We start from the raw sequence: 16,262 nt of genomic DNA on the forward strand, positions 1-16,262 counted from the left end.
ATAAACAAATGTGTTTATGAGATCTAAGTCAAGGGGCCCAATCATCTGCTGGTTTAAACTGGCACATCTCTGTTGACTTTAGCACAGCTGTGCCAGTTGTCAACATCTGCTCTTCCAACTGCTAGGTAAGGGACATCCATGTCCAGCTAGTGTCGCAGTCCCTTTGTTATCAATATTTTTTCTTCTTATCTTAAGAAAGAAAACCAGGAACTGTTACACAAACTATGAGTACTCTCTTAGCAGCAGTCTTCCCCATTTCCATTGAAAGACTGTAGATTCCTCAGATGTGCCTCACTTGCTCTCTTTCAAGTATGAGATCACAGGTCTTACCTCAGGCAGTGTAAGCCCACTTTACACTGTAGTATTTCACCTATTTCACAGCGCTAGGACAATATAAAGTGACTCCTGAGCCGATAGGATTTTGTCCTTGCTTTTATGGCAAGCAACAATAGCCAGTACATTCAAAACTAAATGCATTTCGACAAATTTTTGGAGGAGTTAAGCTTTCTGAGGTAGGGACCTCTTCCCATTTGAGCTTTTTTCATTCTACAAGCACCAGGCCACTTGTCTGTAAATAGTGCCATGGTCCTTCCTGAAATAAACAGAATAATGACCACAGTTGATTCAGACTGTTCCACAGAATAAAATTATAAAGAGCAATGTCAACAAGAAAAAAATCTGTGGTATCCTTACTACTACATAACAAGTCATATGATTGGATAAAAGATTTACAGGCTTATGTTTATACTTATTTTGATATTTAACATTTTCAGTATCATCTCACCATGTTGACCAGCAGAAGGGGTTAACAATCATTGCCAAAAATCTTCCTCTGGTAACTGCTAAGGTCTCATTTGCCTTTTTTATTACATCATACTGATGCACTTATTTGTCCCAAATAGCACTTTCTCTTTTCTTGGTCATCCCCAGCTGATGAGCTCCAAGTTCATAGTTAGTACCTTCTACTGAGTTACATGCTATCACTCTGAAGTTCACATATGTGAATTTTGTGTATCATCTGTGATGCTGAGGTTTCAGCATACTGTTCCACTTCCCAGGCCAGGTTATGCTACTTATGCTGCAAACTCTACTCTTCTGGAAACTGTCAGCTCTTTTGTTTTCTTATAGTGTGTTTTCTCACTGGAGGTAAGAAGTTGACCTAAACTTAAACCAGTTTCACTACAAGCACCAACCTGTCTTGATCATTCTGGTGTCAGGAGATGTGTGTAAAACCTAAAGAGTCACAGCATAAAGCAGTCTGATCCTCGAGCTTCTGCATTCATTTTATCATAAATGTTTGTATTTTACAGAATCCAACAGTAAAAGATTTAATTGGATTTGGCCTTCAGGTCGCAAAAGGAATGAAATACCTTGCAAGTAAAAAGTTTGTCCATAGAGATTTGGCAGCAAGAAACTGTATGTAAGTACAAACATCTACTTTCAGCCACATTATCACACGCTCTGCTGTGTAAAACACTGAGATGAAATAAATTAAAGCTTCCAGGATTCTGCTTTTTTTTAGTCAAAAGATGGTAGTTTTTTCATTGCTCTGCAATTATACTGATGTTTGTCTTGCATACTGATGAGCTACTCATCTTGCTAAGGGCTCATTTCTTACACATAAGCTTTTTTTGAGTGTGAGAAATAAGAAAGCTGAGGTGAACGTGTAGCCTCTCAAAATCTTTGGTTAGAGTTTAAAAGGCATCTCCTAAGGGAAGTTAAACTGCTGTTGCCTCAACTTGCTGTGCTTCCACCCAGCCTCTTCAGAAGCAGAATGTCTCTGCTGCCACACCTAACCAGGAGGGAGAGGAACACAGGGGAACTTTGTGAGAAAAACGGGAGCACAAAGAAACACCAGTGAGACCTCTTGACAGTAGTCTTTCATTACATAAGTATGAGCTTACTTTGGCTCAACTATGCACACAAATTAACATTCAAAGAATCTTACTAGTGTCTGGGAAGCCAGACAGTTCAGTTCCCACAAAGACAAACTGATACAGGAGTTGCCAATATGATTATGCTGATTTATCACCAATGTTGTGAATTAATGAGGCACAGCCTTAAACATTGGAGTTTATTTTTAGCACATCGTAAACTGGAGCTCTGGCTGCAAAAAGGTCATCATCTGTGACATCAGATATCTTACTCTTTTTTCAAAGGTGCACACCTGTGCAGCTGAAGAGCCTCTGAAAAAGAACATTTTCTTACAGGTGTTGGTTTTGTAAGGGATGAAAAAAGCCACAAGCAACATGATTTTCAGATTTCCTAAGAAGAAATCCATTGGGTTACTTAACAAAAGACCTAGTTAATCTAATCAAAGTCCAAATAGTGGCAACAGGACATTCCCCTTGGCCTACTGTCTCTTCCTTGGGTGAGGAAAGAACTCTCAGGGTGTCTCACATGACCACTGAATGACTGCTTTTGACTTCTATAGGGTTCAGCACTTCAGAGCCTGGAGAGCTTCTGCCACAAGACCCGCTTTCCCCAGTGGCCATTGTGCAATGCAACACTCAGAAAGCACAGGCCCTGCCACAGTGGTGATGTCTATCAGAAAGGAAGCCAGCATGCAAATATAGTCCTCAGGGACTCTTAACTCTATTCCACTATCCTGGAAGAGGTGCAGAAACCTGCTATGGCATAAGACCCAACAAAGTTCCCTCCTACTTCCTTCATCAGATTAAGTTATAACATCAGTAAATACAGCAGGTGATTGTGTCCCATGCAGTGGGACTTCAACGGACCAGAGTTGTCCAGACAGAAACTTCATCAATTCAAGACAGAAAAATGCCATGTGTAGACACTGAGAGAGACAGGATCATTTAGCCCAGAGAAGGTTCAGGGGGATCTTATCCATATGTATAAACACCTGATACGGTGGATTAAAGAAGATGAAGCCAGATTCTTCTAAGTGGTGCTCAAGGACAGGCCAAGAGGCAGTGGGCACAAATTGAAATAGAGAAAATTGCATTTAAGCATGGGGAGAAATTTTATTGTAAGGATGACTGAACACTGGCCCAGGTTGCCAGAGAGGTAATGGAGTCCTTATCCTCACAGATGTTCAAAACCCACCTGGTCATGGTTCTGAGCAACCTGCAGTAGCTGACCCTTCTTTGAGCAGGGGAGGTAGTGGTGAACCAAATGATCTTCAGGGGTCCCTTCCAACCACACCCATTCTGTGACTGTGTGATCCTGTAAACAAGCCCAAAAGGAAGTGCTTGCTGTGACGAGGTCTGCACATACAATGAAAGATAGGCTTGAACATGCCAATACCCACACTCTATCTGTTTGTGACAACGGTGCCACTTACCAGGACAAATACCAAGCTTAGGCCTAAGAAGCAAAGCTAGGGAGGTCTTCTGGTATGGCTGAGATGTCATCCCAACAGAACTTTTGTTATGCCATCATTTTCCCCCAGAACAGACACCAAACTCATCCTTAATTACAGGACTACATTATTGCATAAAGGCAGTCACTGAGATAATGATGGATCCCTCTTTATGAAAACTGAGAGTAAGTAGGAAAGGTGATGCACTGACTTGGATGAGCAGGTTTTAAGGATACAGAAGAAAAAGCAGCTATGGAAGAAATGATGTAGCATTCAATCAGGATGTGTAGGCTATTAGCAAAAATCTTTTTATACACAGCAATTGTTCTAAAATAACTATAATTCAAATTGTATTATTAATACAGTATTGGTAATTTCCTGAGTTCATTCACTGTGTTAAATGGGTGTCAAATATACTTTGCTGCACTTTTTGTTTCAGTGTAACATTAGTTCATAGATCCAAAATAAAGTACTGCCATCCAAAGTCACAGTCTCAAAAATGTAAGTCAGTCATTATAATCCACCATCACAGTAAATCTTGGCCTGCTCAGTTGCAAATAATACCTTTTGTCATTTCCATAGGTTGGATGAAAAATTTACTGTCAAGGTTGCTGATTTTGGTCTTGCTAGAGATGTCTATGATAAAGAATACTACAGTGTGCACAATAAAACAGGAGCTAAACTGCCAGTGAAATGGATGGCTTTAGAAAGTTTACAAACTCAGAAGTTCACAACAAAGTCAGATGTGGTAATGTACAACCATATTTGTATCACCTATTTATTTCTTTTATATTGCCTGAGGCATCTTTCTAATATTTAATTAATGAAAGAACTCCAAATCAAAACTTATATTTGAATCTAACTTTAGTTCACATAAGAATAAAAGACTCTTTCTACATGCAGAAAGTGCATTTGTCCCAATCACAAAGCAAGAAGTTGTTCTGATTATATCTTACTGCTCAGGGAAAAATTAGGGGTTTAACCCTGTTCCAAGGGAAAGTAAGGACATTCCAAGAAGCTAGGTTGGAGCTGAACCCTGCTATAGGAGGGGCTCTGGAAAGCTTGACAGAACAGGTTAACATGGAGACTTGTAAAAGTTAATAGTTCTCCAAAATACTTTATTTGCTTTATAAATACTTACTGGGTGCCTACAGCAATTTCAAGTATTACCGGGCCATTTATGAAGAAAATATTGTTAAGATGAAGTCAGTTGGCTGGATTGCTTTGTATTTTAGCTCTCCTTTCAATCCAGATTCAGATTAACCTGTGATGCATAGAATTTTCACCATGTATACTGTCTTCAGCACATATTTGCACTGAGTTAGTCAGATCATCAGCTCATGTAAACTGGCAGAGCTCCATTAACCTCAAAAGAGGTCTGCCAATTTATACCAGCAAAGTAGCAGGCCTATGGGCTTTTATTTTCTTTAATTTACTTAGTTGAGATTCTCTGGCTCTTATTTAAGTGACTCCTCAAGTCCCTACAGCATTTATTAGCCCACTTAAAAGAAAGCTGAATGCAGTAAAACAACTTTTCAAAGGAAAATCCATGCAGTTGAATGCTTAAATCTGTCAAACCATCTTCTAAAACAGGAATGTAAATGCCTCCAACCCTTTAACTTTTTGGGTTTTTTCTTTGTTTTCTTAGTGGTCCTTTGGTGTATTGTTATGGGAACTTATGACACGAGGGGCACCACCTTATCCTGATGTAAATTCTTTTGATATAACTGTTTACTTACTACAAGGAAGAAGGCTGCTGCAACCTGAATACTGCCCTGATCCACTGTAAGTAAACAGTTTGCAAAGGCTTGTGCAAATGCTGATGATTCTGGTACTATAGTAATTGAGACTGAAAGAGAGGGTTGGGGTTTTTTTCTTTTTATGTGATTTCATAATTGAACACTTCTTTTATTTGAATGGCAGGTATGAAGTCATGCTGAAGTGCTGGCATCCGAAACCTGAGATGCGTCCAGCATTTTCTGAACTTGTTTCAAAAATATCAACAATCTTCTCCACTTTTATTGGGGAACACTATGTTCATGTCAATGCTACTTATGTCAATGTGAAGTGCATTGCTCCCTATCCTTCTCTTTTATCATCACAAGACAACACAGACATGGACGTTGACACATGACGGGTATGTCTGAAATTGAGGAAAATCCATTCTTAGTTGTATGAACAAAAAGCAAAACATTTTGTCCACTAGTTTTTACTGCCCGGTCTTTGTGAGAACACTGTTGCACATGTTTATGTTGTTGCCCAACTTGCACTAGTACAAGGACACGATATCATATTGTTTAAGGATACGGGATTCCATAAACCATCACAGTAATTTCCAAGTATTTGGAGAACTGCATCAATTTACCAAATGGAAATGTGGTGTGCTACCATCCAGAGCTGGTTCCCACAAACTGTCATTAATGTGTGCTCAGACCCAAGAACAAAGATTCATCATTAATGCCATGAAAGTAGAATATCAATCAATATGCTGGAAGGACTGTTACTGTGCATGTACTTTAGGATAACGAGCAGTGCAGAAATGGTTTTCACACAAAAGGCCAAGAAAAGCAATGAGAGTTACAAGAGTTTAAAATGTACTTTCATCCCACATGGGACAAACTTTGGATTTTTGAACTACATCAACAAGGTTTCTAAGAACCTAGGCAGCCAAGATAGCCAGCCTCATGGTCAGTGTCTTAACAGAAATCAAAATCAAGAAATGTGCAGTAAAATAAGTATAGAAAAGTACGATTGTGTAGGGAGTGGGTGAGGAAGGCCAAGGCAAAACTGGAACTGAACCTGGCAAGGGATGCAAAGAATAACAGAAAGGGCTTCTACACGTACTTTAATCGGAAAAGTAAGGTTAAAGAAGGTGTTCCCCCTCTGTTAAGCAATGCTGGTGGACGAGAAGAAGACTGAGGTACTTAACTTTTTTTCCTCAGTCTTCAATGGCAACCTCTCTTCCCACACCTCTTGAGTGGATGTATGACAGGATGAGGACTGGGAGAGCAAAGCCCCTCCCACTGTAAGCAAAGATCAGGTTCATGACTGCCCAGGGAACATGAATGTGCACAAGTCTATGGGACCGGACGAAATGTATCCCAGAGTCCTGAAGGAACTGGCTGATGCAGTTGCCAAGCCACTCTCCATGATATTCAAAAAGTCATGGCAGTCAGAGGAAGTCCCAGGTGACTGGAAAAAGGGAACAGTGTACTTATCTTTAAGAAGAAAACAAAGAACAACCCTGGGAACTACCAACCTGTCAGCCCCACCTCTGTGCCTGGGAAGTCATGGAACAGGTCCTCCTAGAAGGTACATGAATGACAGGGTGGTCCTTCACCAGGACTCAAGAAGCACAGCTTCTCCAAGGGCAAGTGCTGCCTGACCAACCTAGTGGCCTTCTAGGATGGAGTGGCTACGTCAGTGGACAACGGAAGGGCTACCAGCTATCATTTATCTGGGCTTCTGTAAAGCCTTTGACATTGTCCCCCACAACATCCTTCTCTCTAAACTGGAGAGAGATGGATTTGATGGGTGGACTGTTAAATGGATAAGAAATTGTTTGGACAGTCACATCCAATCACATCCAGAGGGTAGTGGTCAATGGCTCGGAGTCCCAATGGCCATCAGTGAGAAGTGGTGTCCCTCAGGGGTCTGCACTGGGACCAGTGTTATTTAATATCTTCATTAATGGCATAGACAAAGGGCTCAAGTGCACCCTCAGCAGATTTGCAGTTGACATCAAGCTGAGTGGTGCAGCTGACACACCTGAAGGATGGGATGCCATCCAGAGGGACCTGGACAAGCTCAAGAAGTGGCCTGGTGGGAATGTCATGGGTTCTAACAGGAGCAAGTGCAAGGTGCTGCAGCTGGGTCAGGGCAACCCCCTGTAACAATACAGGCTGGGGGATGAACAGATCCAGAGCAGCCCTGCCAAGAAGGGCTTGGGGTGCATGAGAGGCTGGACATGAGCAGGCAAAGTGCCCTCCCAGCCCAGAAAGCCAATTGTATCCTGGGCTGCATCAAAAGCAGCGTGGCCAGCCGGTCAAGGGAGGGGATTCTGTCCCACTGCTCCACTCTGGTGAGACCCCACCTGGAGTGCTGCATCCAGCTCTGGGGCCCCATCACAGGAGGGACATCAACCATGATGACCAGAGAGTTGGAGTACCTCTTCAGTGGGGAAAGGCTAGGAGAATTGGGATTGTTTAGCCTGGAAGAGAGAAGGCTTTGGGGTGACCCAATTGTGGCCTGAAGGAAACTTACAGGAAAGATGGAACAAGACTGTTTACAAAGGCATGTAGTGACAGAACAAGGGGCAATGAGTTTAAATTGAAGGAGAGTAGGTTTAAATTAGATATTGGAAAAAAAAATCTTTACTGTGAGGGTGGTGATGCACTGGAACTGGTTGTCCAGGGAAGTTGTGAATGCCCCATCCCTGGAATGTTCAACATTCGTCAATGTACCCACAGCAGAGGGGCTGGAACTAGGACGATCTTCAAGGTCCCTTCCAACCCAGGCCATTCTATGATTCTCCGATTCGATGTCAGTCTCACCAGTTCTCTGGTATAGTCAGATGGTACAAAAACAAAGGAAAAATCATCTAGCTTAAAGCATTCCTATTATCAACATTATTCCAACATTCAACCATTTCTTTGAGTCAAACAGCCTATAGCAACAGATCTCTTGCTGAAAAATGCAAAGCCTCCATTTCTTTCAATAAAGAATGAATCACTCTGAGAATGAAAACTTGAAGGCTGCTGTCTGGTGAGTCACTTGGTGAGCAGTGGAAGCTCTGCCAGCTACCCTTGGGTGGAGCTGCCGACAAAGGTGAGTAAAGAGCAGAAGTGTTGCAGGCAGCCCTGACCTAAAAAGACACCACCATAGCACGCATATCAGTAACTTCTTCATACCAGCCCTGAAGAGCAGAGAAGACTGATCAAAAGAAGAAATGGCTTTAGGCCCTCTTTACTCTCTTCTTAGATCACACAACCCAGTGAATTATGATACCTACTTTTAATGCTAAGTTATAACCAGAGAAACAGTTTTGAAAAGAGATAGTAAATAAAACTTCCATTCATTAGGGAAGGGTACTGTAACTTTAGGGCAAACATCACATGTCATTTCTGTTCCTGTGGAATTCTGTGCATACTACTGTATAGCTTGTTTAGAATAGGATAGAACTGGGTTTGTTGGTGTAAACACATAAAGTATTCTATTTTTATATTAAAATAAAAAGTTTATTTTTAATGACATTTACAAAGTTTGGTTAGGCCACAAAATACTGCACTGTGAACATTTCAGAAAACGTTTGTCAATGTACATGATTCATAAATTGTAGCAACCTTAAGAAATACTGTGTAAATATTAAAAAGGAAAAGAACTGACTGTAAACACACTCCACCCTACGTCTAATATCTCCATTGCTGTAGGCCAACCATTTTAAGATCTTCAAAGAGAGGTAGTGCAGATAAAGAACTCATATAAGGGAGATATATTGTTCTTGGGAGACTGTGTTATAACTGAAAGATTTATAATGAGGGCAGAGTGTGTAGGCAAGCTATGAGCAGATAATATTGTATTGTGTTTCATCACCACTTTCATTTCAGCAATGAACTCTCATGTCTGCTGAGAGTGATACTAATTGTATATTGCTCAAAGACAAAAGGCTTTGCTGCAGGCAAAAAAAAATCATCTCTATGGTTGTTAAAACAGCTAAGGAAGTTTATGACACATAGATTTGGAAAAGTTACTCCAAACTTGTACGTACATGCTTGAGGAACGCTGCAATGTGAAACAGAGGACATTTTTACTATTTATGAACTTTTGCTTAATAAAGTTAATGTTGTGTCTGGGACACCTGTAAGAATATGTGATTCTGGTAAAGATTTGATGTTAGTAAGTTCATATATCTGCAAAGAGTTGAATGGTACTTTTGTTTATAGTTGTTGTTATGACTTAATAAACACGTTATTAAAATGAATTATTGTAATACTTTCTGCTCCTAGTGCTATAATTACTGTTCACATTGACTGTTAAACTGACAAGTCTGTCTGTATGCTTTTTCTGACTAACATGGGAAGAGCAACCTGTGGAACTCTGGGAGAGAGGGGGAAAAAAACTCAGAAACATAAAAATACAGAGTGCACCAATAAATCAAACACACAGTTCATCAGCCTCCTACCCATTAATACACTAGAGGAAGGTGCTGAATATTTGTTGTCAACAACTGTGGCATAGTCTGTTTGAATAGGAAGCCTCTTGCCTAACCACAGGCTGTACCCATACAAAGCTTTAAAATTCTTGATGCACTTGGAGTTGGGGTGGCATTTGAAGCTTGGAATTTAGCTATCATAAGGACTACCTGCATGGCCCAACACGGATGCCTGCACTTGTGTTTGGTATCCAAGTCCCTAATCAGCCATGATCCCACAAGAAATTTCAAGTACCTGAATCTGTGTCCATCAGGGTCATCCATCCCGTGTTTCATGTCTGCAAGGTTTTTTGTATCTGTGACACCTGAAGAGAGAAGCATTGCAGTCCACAGAGCTCTTGGTTCTTCAGAGCAAGAGGAGCCAGCCCCACCCTTCTCCCACATATGTCCTCCCAGTTACATGACATGTCTGCCACTGGATTCACAAGTTTCCTTTGGCGAAGAGTATTTTTAATTGGGTACCCCACAAACACTGCAACACACACTGGCCTGTGCCACTCTTATGTCAGACAACACTAGAAGCTTATTTCTCCAGTGTCTTATCTCAGGGGAACATTTTGTACTTAACTCACTCAAAAATATTTCAGTGCACAACATCTGATTGATGGCAGACTAAACACGAGCCAGTGTGTGCCCAAGTGGCCAAGAAAGCCAGTGGCATCCTGGGTTGGATCAGCAATAGTGTAGCAGAACCAGGGAAGTGATTCCTTTCCTGCACTTGGCACTGGTGAGGCCGCACCTTGAGTGCTCTGTCCAGTTCTGGGCTGCCCAGTTTAGGAAGGATGTTGAGATGCTGGAGGGTGTCCAGAGAAGGGCAACAAAGCTGGTGAAGGGTCTGGAACACAAGTCCTGTGAGGAGCAGCTGAGGGAGCTGGGGTTGTGTATCCTGGAGAAGAGGAGGTTCAGGGGAGACCTTATTGCTCTCTACAACCACCTGAAAGGAGCCTGTAGCCAGGTGGGGGTCGGCCTCTTCTCCCAGGCAAACAGAGACGGGACAAGAGGACACAGTCTTAAGCTGCACCAGGGGAGGTTTAGGCTGGACATTAGGAAGAAGTTCTTCACAGAGAGTGATTGGGCACTGGAGTGGGCTGCCCAGGAAGGTGGTGGAATCACCATCCCTGGAGGTGTTTTTAAAAAGACTGGATGTGGCACTCAGTGCCACAGTCCAGTTGAAAAGGTGACGTTAGGTCATAGGTTGGACTTGATGATCTCAAAGGTCTTCTCCAACCTAGTTAATTCTGTGATATCAGCTGATTAAAAACAGCATTTATATACTCTTGTCATTTCAAAATATCAGGAAAATGCAATATCAAAACACATTTTCTCCAGACACATTTACTTCTAAACAAAAGTATATATGCTCAGTTTCAACTCAAAGTATATTTCAGGGAAAAGATCAGACTAGATGATCTCCAGAAATCCCTTCTAACCCTAAATATTCTTTTATTCTGTGAAAAAGGCATTGAAAATAGTAGCTAAGAATGAAAACATTTTGCTATATCACAAGACCAATCCATTTTTTATTCTAGTTACTTACATTTAATTTATTTTCCAATAAATTTTCAGGATTTCCCTGAAAAGTCAGTAAAAAAATCTCCAAGGTTTTTGTGCAGTCTGCTATTAATACCAGGGTCTTCAGTCTAAACCAGTGTAACACGCAGTCAAATGATGGTCTGAACTTAAATACCAGATTTGTAACACATTCCTCTGATTACTTCTCATGATTTCTCAGGGATGCTATATATTGTGTTTTTGAAAGGGTCAACAGAATCACAAGCTTCCCATGCTCAGTTTTTCATCCTAGTAATTTTGTTTATACCAGGTACACACTGCAGCAGATCTGCAGCTGACCTACACTGGCAGGCTTCCCACCGCAGGAATATTAACAGTGGATGGGGCCCATGTCAAAACATTGCATAACAGATACCCTACATAAAAGCCAAGAGATTGAAAAATAGGGAGGGATATCCTCACCCCACAGAAATTTTCCTATTGGTTTCACACCAACTTTTTTGAGTGCACTATTAACGCAACCATTGAGAGTCATTTGCCTTTATTTAGGAAGATTTTTAATCCATTGAGAGTAATTTCCCTCTATTAAGGAAGATTTTTAATACATCCAACAACATTAAAAGTTTCCAAAACAAAGGAAAATGGTACACAGTACCATTGGGTTGCTAAGGCTTTGCATATTGCCAATTTTCTGTCTCTGGTGTTAAAATCAGTCATGAAGAAGAGACCTATATGCTTTATGTAAATAAATTATGAGGTTGCAATTTGAATTACAGTGGCAAAAGCAGTACAGGTGAGCAACTGCAAAAGGGCCTCAAAATAATTTTATACCTAAACATGAAACTCTCCCTTCAGAAATTTCATTTCTGGGATTCAACCATAATACTGTATCAGAGGAAAAGGTCATAGCAGACAAATGAAATAGAAAATTTAATAGGTTTTTTACTCACTAAGCAAAACATCTATTCCTGAAAATTCCAATTTCCATTCTTTTTAACAAACAGGTCATGAACTGAGTATTCCAAGCATGAAGGAAAGACACAGGAAATCCTAGGGTTGTGCCAAACTGATTAGTAAAAACATTTACAAGAAATTGTGATCTCACAGACAGCAGGGAGAACTCAGAACAACTTTATCAACTCAACAGACACCAGCCCAGTGGAAATCAGCCTCTCACCCCAAAACTGTGCTCTGACACTAAACCTGAATTTGCCTTTTGCAATCCCCATCCACCTGCTAACACTACAGGTGCAATCACTTCCAGGGAGGATACCAAAAGAGTCTTCCTGATTAAGGTTAAGCACTTGTAGCCACTCCATGACCTCCTGGGGGACAGAAGAGAAAAGATTTCTGTTTTGTAAGAATCTGCTTCCCTGGCTGCTGTTACTATTAATTTTGGTGCTTTCCTTTCAAGAGCCAGCAGCCTCCTCCCTACACAAAATGCCTGGGGAGAGACCCTCAGCAGAAGGTACAACCCTGCAATATTCAGCCCAGGGAGAGCCTCTGGTGTCCATGTGCTTGTCTGTTTCAGCAGTACTTTGATGCAGCCCAGCTCTGTTTGGAGGTTCATTAGTATCTGACGAACATTTTCTTACATACATTATGACAACTTAACAGGGAAGTCATCCTTGCTTGGGCCTCTGAGGCTCTGTGCATTTCTACAAACACCATGCATTAACACTTGCCAGGTTCTAATTACACACATTGAGACCCTCTCTGGCACAAATGACAGTTGAATATCCTCCTTTAGGATGTGAAAAACGTTATTGCCAAAAACTTTAGGGTGCATGACCAAACATGGACACCTCAGCTGCCAGGAGGCTGCAGCTCACTGGGGCAGCTGGCATGCTTTACAAGTGTGACAAAACCGAACGCAAATGCTAAAAATAGAGTTTGAAATTTAATTAGGAAGGAAAAAAGGCCTCCAGACAACAGTGGAATATTCTCTATCTTGTGTGGCTCAATATAAAATAAAGGCAATTTAAGAAAGAGAGCAGAGCTGCAGCCTGTTGGAGCTCATGGCAGAGAATTGATGGCAAACACATGGGAAGATGTGACAACACGTACACTCTCGTCAGCAAGTGGAACATAAAAAGGAGTGAGTCACATCCAACTCCAATTGCATGTTATCAGTTTCTTTAAGCAAACCTTAGAAGACTGTTACAGGAACGACAACCATCATCAGAAGTTAAAAACACTTTCACCATGTAACTTTTTCATTTTGTAGAGAAATGTAATTAAATCAATAGCTTTTTCATTCACCCTCAGTTACTGGAAATGTATCTATTGAAATTACCTGGTCTATTAAATCACTAGCCATGCCTACATGATATATCTGCCACCTGGCCACAAGAACTGCAACAGCATTGAAACATTCCCCTCAAGGGTCAATAGCTCAATAATTGTAAAAATGCTTCAGCACTGCTGTGTCCTCCATATACCTTTAAGCACCAACTTGTAGCTATTGTCAGAACTTTCGAACAGTAGCTCTGAATCAGATGGGAAGAGGGTAAAAAATTGTCGTGCCCATGCAGTTCCCATGAATCATGTCACTGAAGTGATGGAAACAAACTCACCTCATTGAAAGGTGTAGCCTGGGCTGCTGTATGAAGTGCAGGTAAACAAAGGGCATCTAAGTCAGAACTATTTCTACTTCTTTTTATGAATATTAAGTTTACTCAAAAAAAAACCCTGTACATCTGTAATAACCATGATAAAATATGTTTTCTAGGAATCTTACTGTTAATTTGTATCAGCAGGGTTTTCTTAAGACCGTCACAAAAATACAAAGTAAGTTATTTTAAAATGTGTTTAAATCTATGTCATATGTCTAGGACAGTCAAAATGCATCTGCCAATCCATTTGGATAAATGAAGGGAATTCTTTTCTATTAGCCATTCTGAGCACCTTGAAATAGGTTTTGTTTCTTCTGAAAGCTGAGTTTGAGTCAAGGGAAATTGATTTTGGGTTATTTAGCAGAAACTACATTTCTCTGCAGTACTTGAGGGTTCTTTTGTCTGCCAAAACTTATTTACCAAATACTGTGTCCTGGTTCCTGTCTCTAGTACCTTCAAACACTACCAGGAAGGCATCATCACATAGAGGTTCTGTGTACAAATACCTACACAATATTATCCTCTGTAGACAATCCTAAATAGCAAAATAAGGTCTGGACGGTGATGAACAATATGTTTATATCATTACTACTGTGCTGAACAAATCATTATTGACACAGCACTTCTCCCAAGTCCCCTCACTCCAAAGTCCTTATAGTACTTACCATGACTGCATTAAAATTTATGTAGTTGTATATTTTACTGCATAAAATGGTGAACAGTGTCAAAATAGTAACTTCGATGCAGGGAAAGTAGTGTCCATAAAGGTTAATGGCCCATACTGAAAAGCCAATAACAAATGTCTTTGCTTAATGAAATGCTTGGTTTAGATCATATTTTTCACACTGTGCTTCTGCTCTAGTCTGCCAAGCAGAGAGTATAAAACAGACTCATGACTCATTCATAAAGTACAACATACAGGAACAACACTCTGGTATTTTCAACCTGAATTCAAATCAACAAGATCTCATTACAGTGGAAAAAAAACACAACAAAACCCAACCCACCAAACTTCCTTTACCACCTGAATGAGAATATAGAAACTTTGTCCATTACTCCTACATTCAGCCACAATCAAGAAACTAGAGACTGCAAGAAGATCAAAGGATTTTACTGCTCAAGGTACCCAACACTATTTTCTACAAGTTTAATGCCACTGTTCCCCACCACTCTTACTACTACCCCTAAATAGCTAGGTCAAATTTTATGAGGAGTAATTTTAAAAGCTGGAAGAGCTCTCTCTGGAAAAAAGCCATCTGTTTGAAGTGCTCAACTGCAAGATCTGAAATGCTTCCCAGCATTTTTTCACTTCCCAGATGTACTGCAAGTTCCAAATATCTAAGCATAAAGTGACAGATTTGCACAGTTGCAAGGGAAATTCTGTTCAGTAATAAAGCAGAACTGAGCAGTAAGCTGTCAGATACAGGGGATCTGAACAAGGAGGGCTTTGGCTTATCTATGTTTTGCAATGCCAGTGTCGTGCTTTTCATGTACGTGAAAGGTATCCACAAATGCAGGCACTTACGTTGTGCAGTGGGTTTTCTTTAGGTACAGATTGCATATATATCACATCTTCCCACAAAGCTAAGCTACTCTTAGAGAATCTGAGAGATGTTTCTCAGTCTACAATAATTTTTAACTCAAGACAAGGGAAAACTGATAAAAGGCCGTTGAAAAAGCATCAAATCCATCCTACCTCTGTGATCAGCTAACATCAGTACATTGTTCAACATGAACGTATTAATCAGTAATGCAGTCTACAGCATACAGCTCAAAAATCAATCACTCTGAGGAAGACTGGTTGAGGAAATTGATAGCACAATTATTTGTGATTAGGAAATACTGAAAACTGTAGAAATGTCATCAAAAAAGCCTCCTTCTTTCCTTCTAATCAAACATTCCTCTGTTTAAACAGCTAATGAAAACTTCAGCCTGCTATGATAATGCCTAGTGCCAAAGCCTGAGGAGGAAAGCTGACCAGAGAATTAGCAGAAAGAACCAGTTTTGGAGATACGAGTTTTCCTTTGTTTTAATGAATTCTACTACCTAGTTTGGAGAGAGTGCTTTTCATAAATGCATTTCAAACCACTTGCACAGCAATACAGGGCTGGAAGACACGTCAGGAGATATTTAGTCCAACCCAGGTCACTAAGATAGGGAGAACACACTTAAGCTGCCTTGGCAAACATTTGTCTAAGGTGTTCTTTTAAAAAACCCACTTGTACAAGCTACAAGGATTTCAAGGTTTCAATATTTGTATAGCGCAAAAAGTTCTCCTGGATTTCTCTTCTAAATCTTTCTTACTTGATATGAGACCCATATCCTTCCTTTTGCCCCAACACTGGCTACATAGCCAACAAAAACTGTCAGGTTATTTATAGAAAAAATTTAAGTAAAGATGTCCCATCTTAATCTCATCTTTTCTCAGATAAAAAACTCTTTTCAACTGTTAGTCATAGCCTTTATTTTCTTAACATATTACATTTCTTCTTGCTGGTTCTTCCCAGTCTATCTTTATTTCCTTCTTTCTAAAGTGTGGTGCCAAGAATAAACTTGGTACTCTCAAAATGTACCACTTTATAGAGTGATTAGGTCAGCA

At 40.4% G+C, this 16,262-nt stretch overlaps 1 protein-coding gene across 6 annotated transcripts in view; it reads left to right on the forward strand.

Annotated features, from left to right (window-relative positions):
* The window catches only part of MET (MET proto-oncogene, receptor tyrosine kinase), an 88,512-nt gene extending 81,697 nt beyond the window's left edge, over positions 1–6,815 (forward strand). For all 6 annotated transcript variants that reach the window (XM_032106479.1, XM_032106476.1, XM_032106478.1 and 3 more), the window contains 4 exons: positions 1,311–1,420; positions 3,908–4,073; positions 4,974–5,110; positions 5,249–6,815. In XM_032106479.1, the coding sequence (XP_031962370.1) occupies positions 1,311–1,420; positions 3,908–4,073; positions 4,974–5,110; positions 5,249–5,459 (624 nt within the window). In that variant the 3' untranslated portion in view covers positions 5,460–6,815. The remainder of the gene's footprint in view (positions 1–1,310; positions 1,421–3,907; positions 4,074–4,973; positions 5,111–5,248) is intronic.
* The last annotated feature ends 9,447 nt before the right edge of the window (positions 6,816–16,262 follow it).

This window comes from Corvus moneduloides, chromosome 4 (genome assembly GCF_009650955.1).
Source record: "Corvus moneduloides isolate bCorMon1 chromosome 4, bCorMon1.pri, whole genome shotgun sequence".
NCBI lineage: Eukaryota > Metazoa > Chordata > Aves > Passeriformes > Corvidae > Corvus > Corvus moneduloides.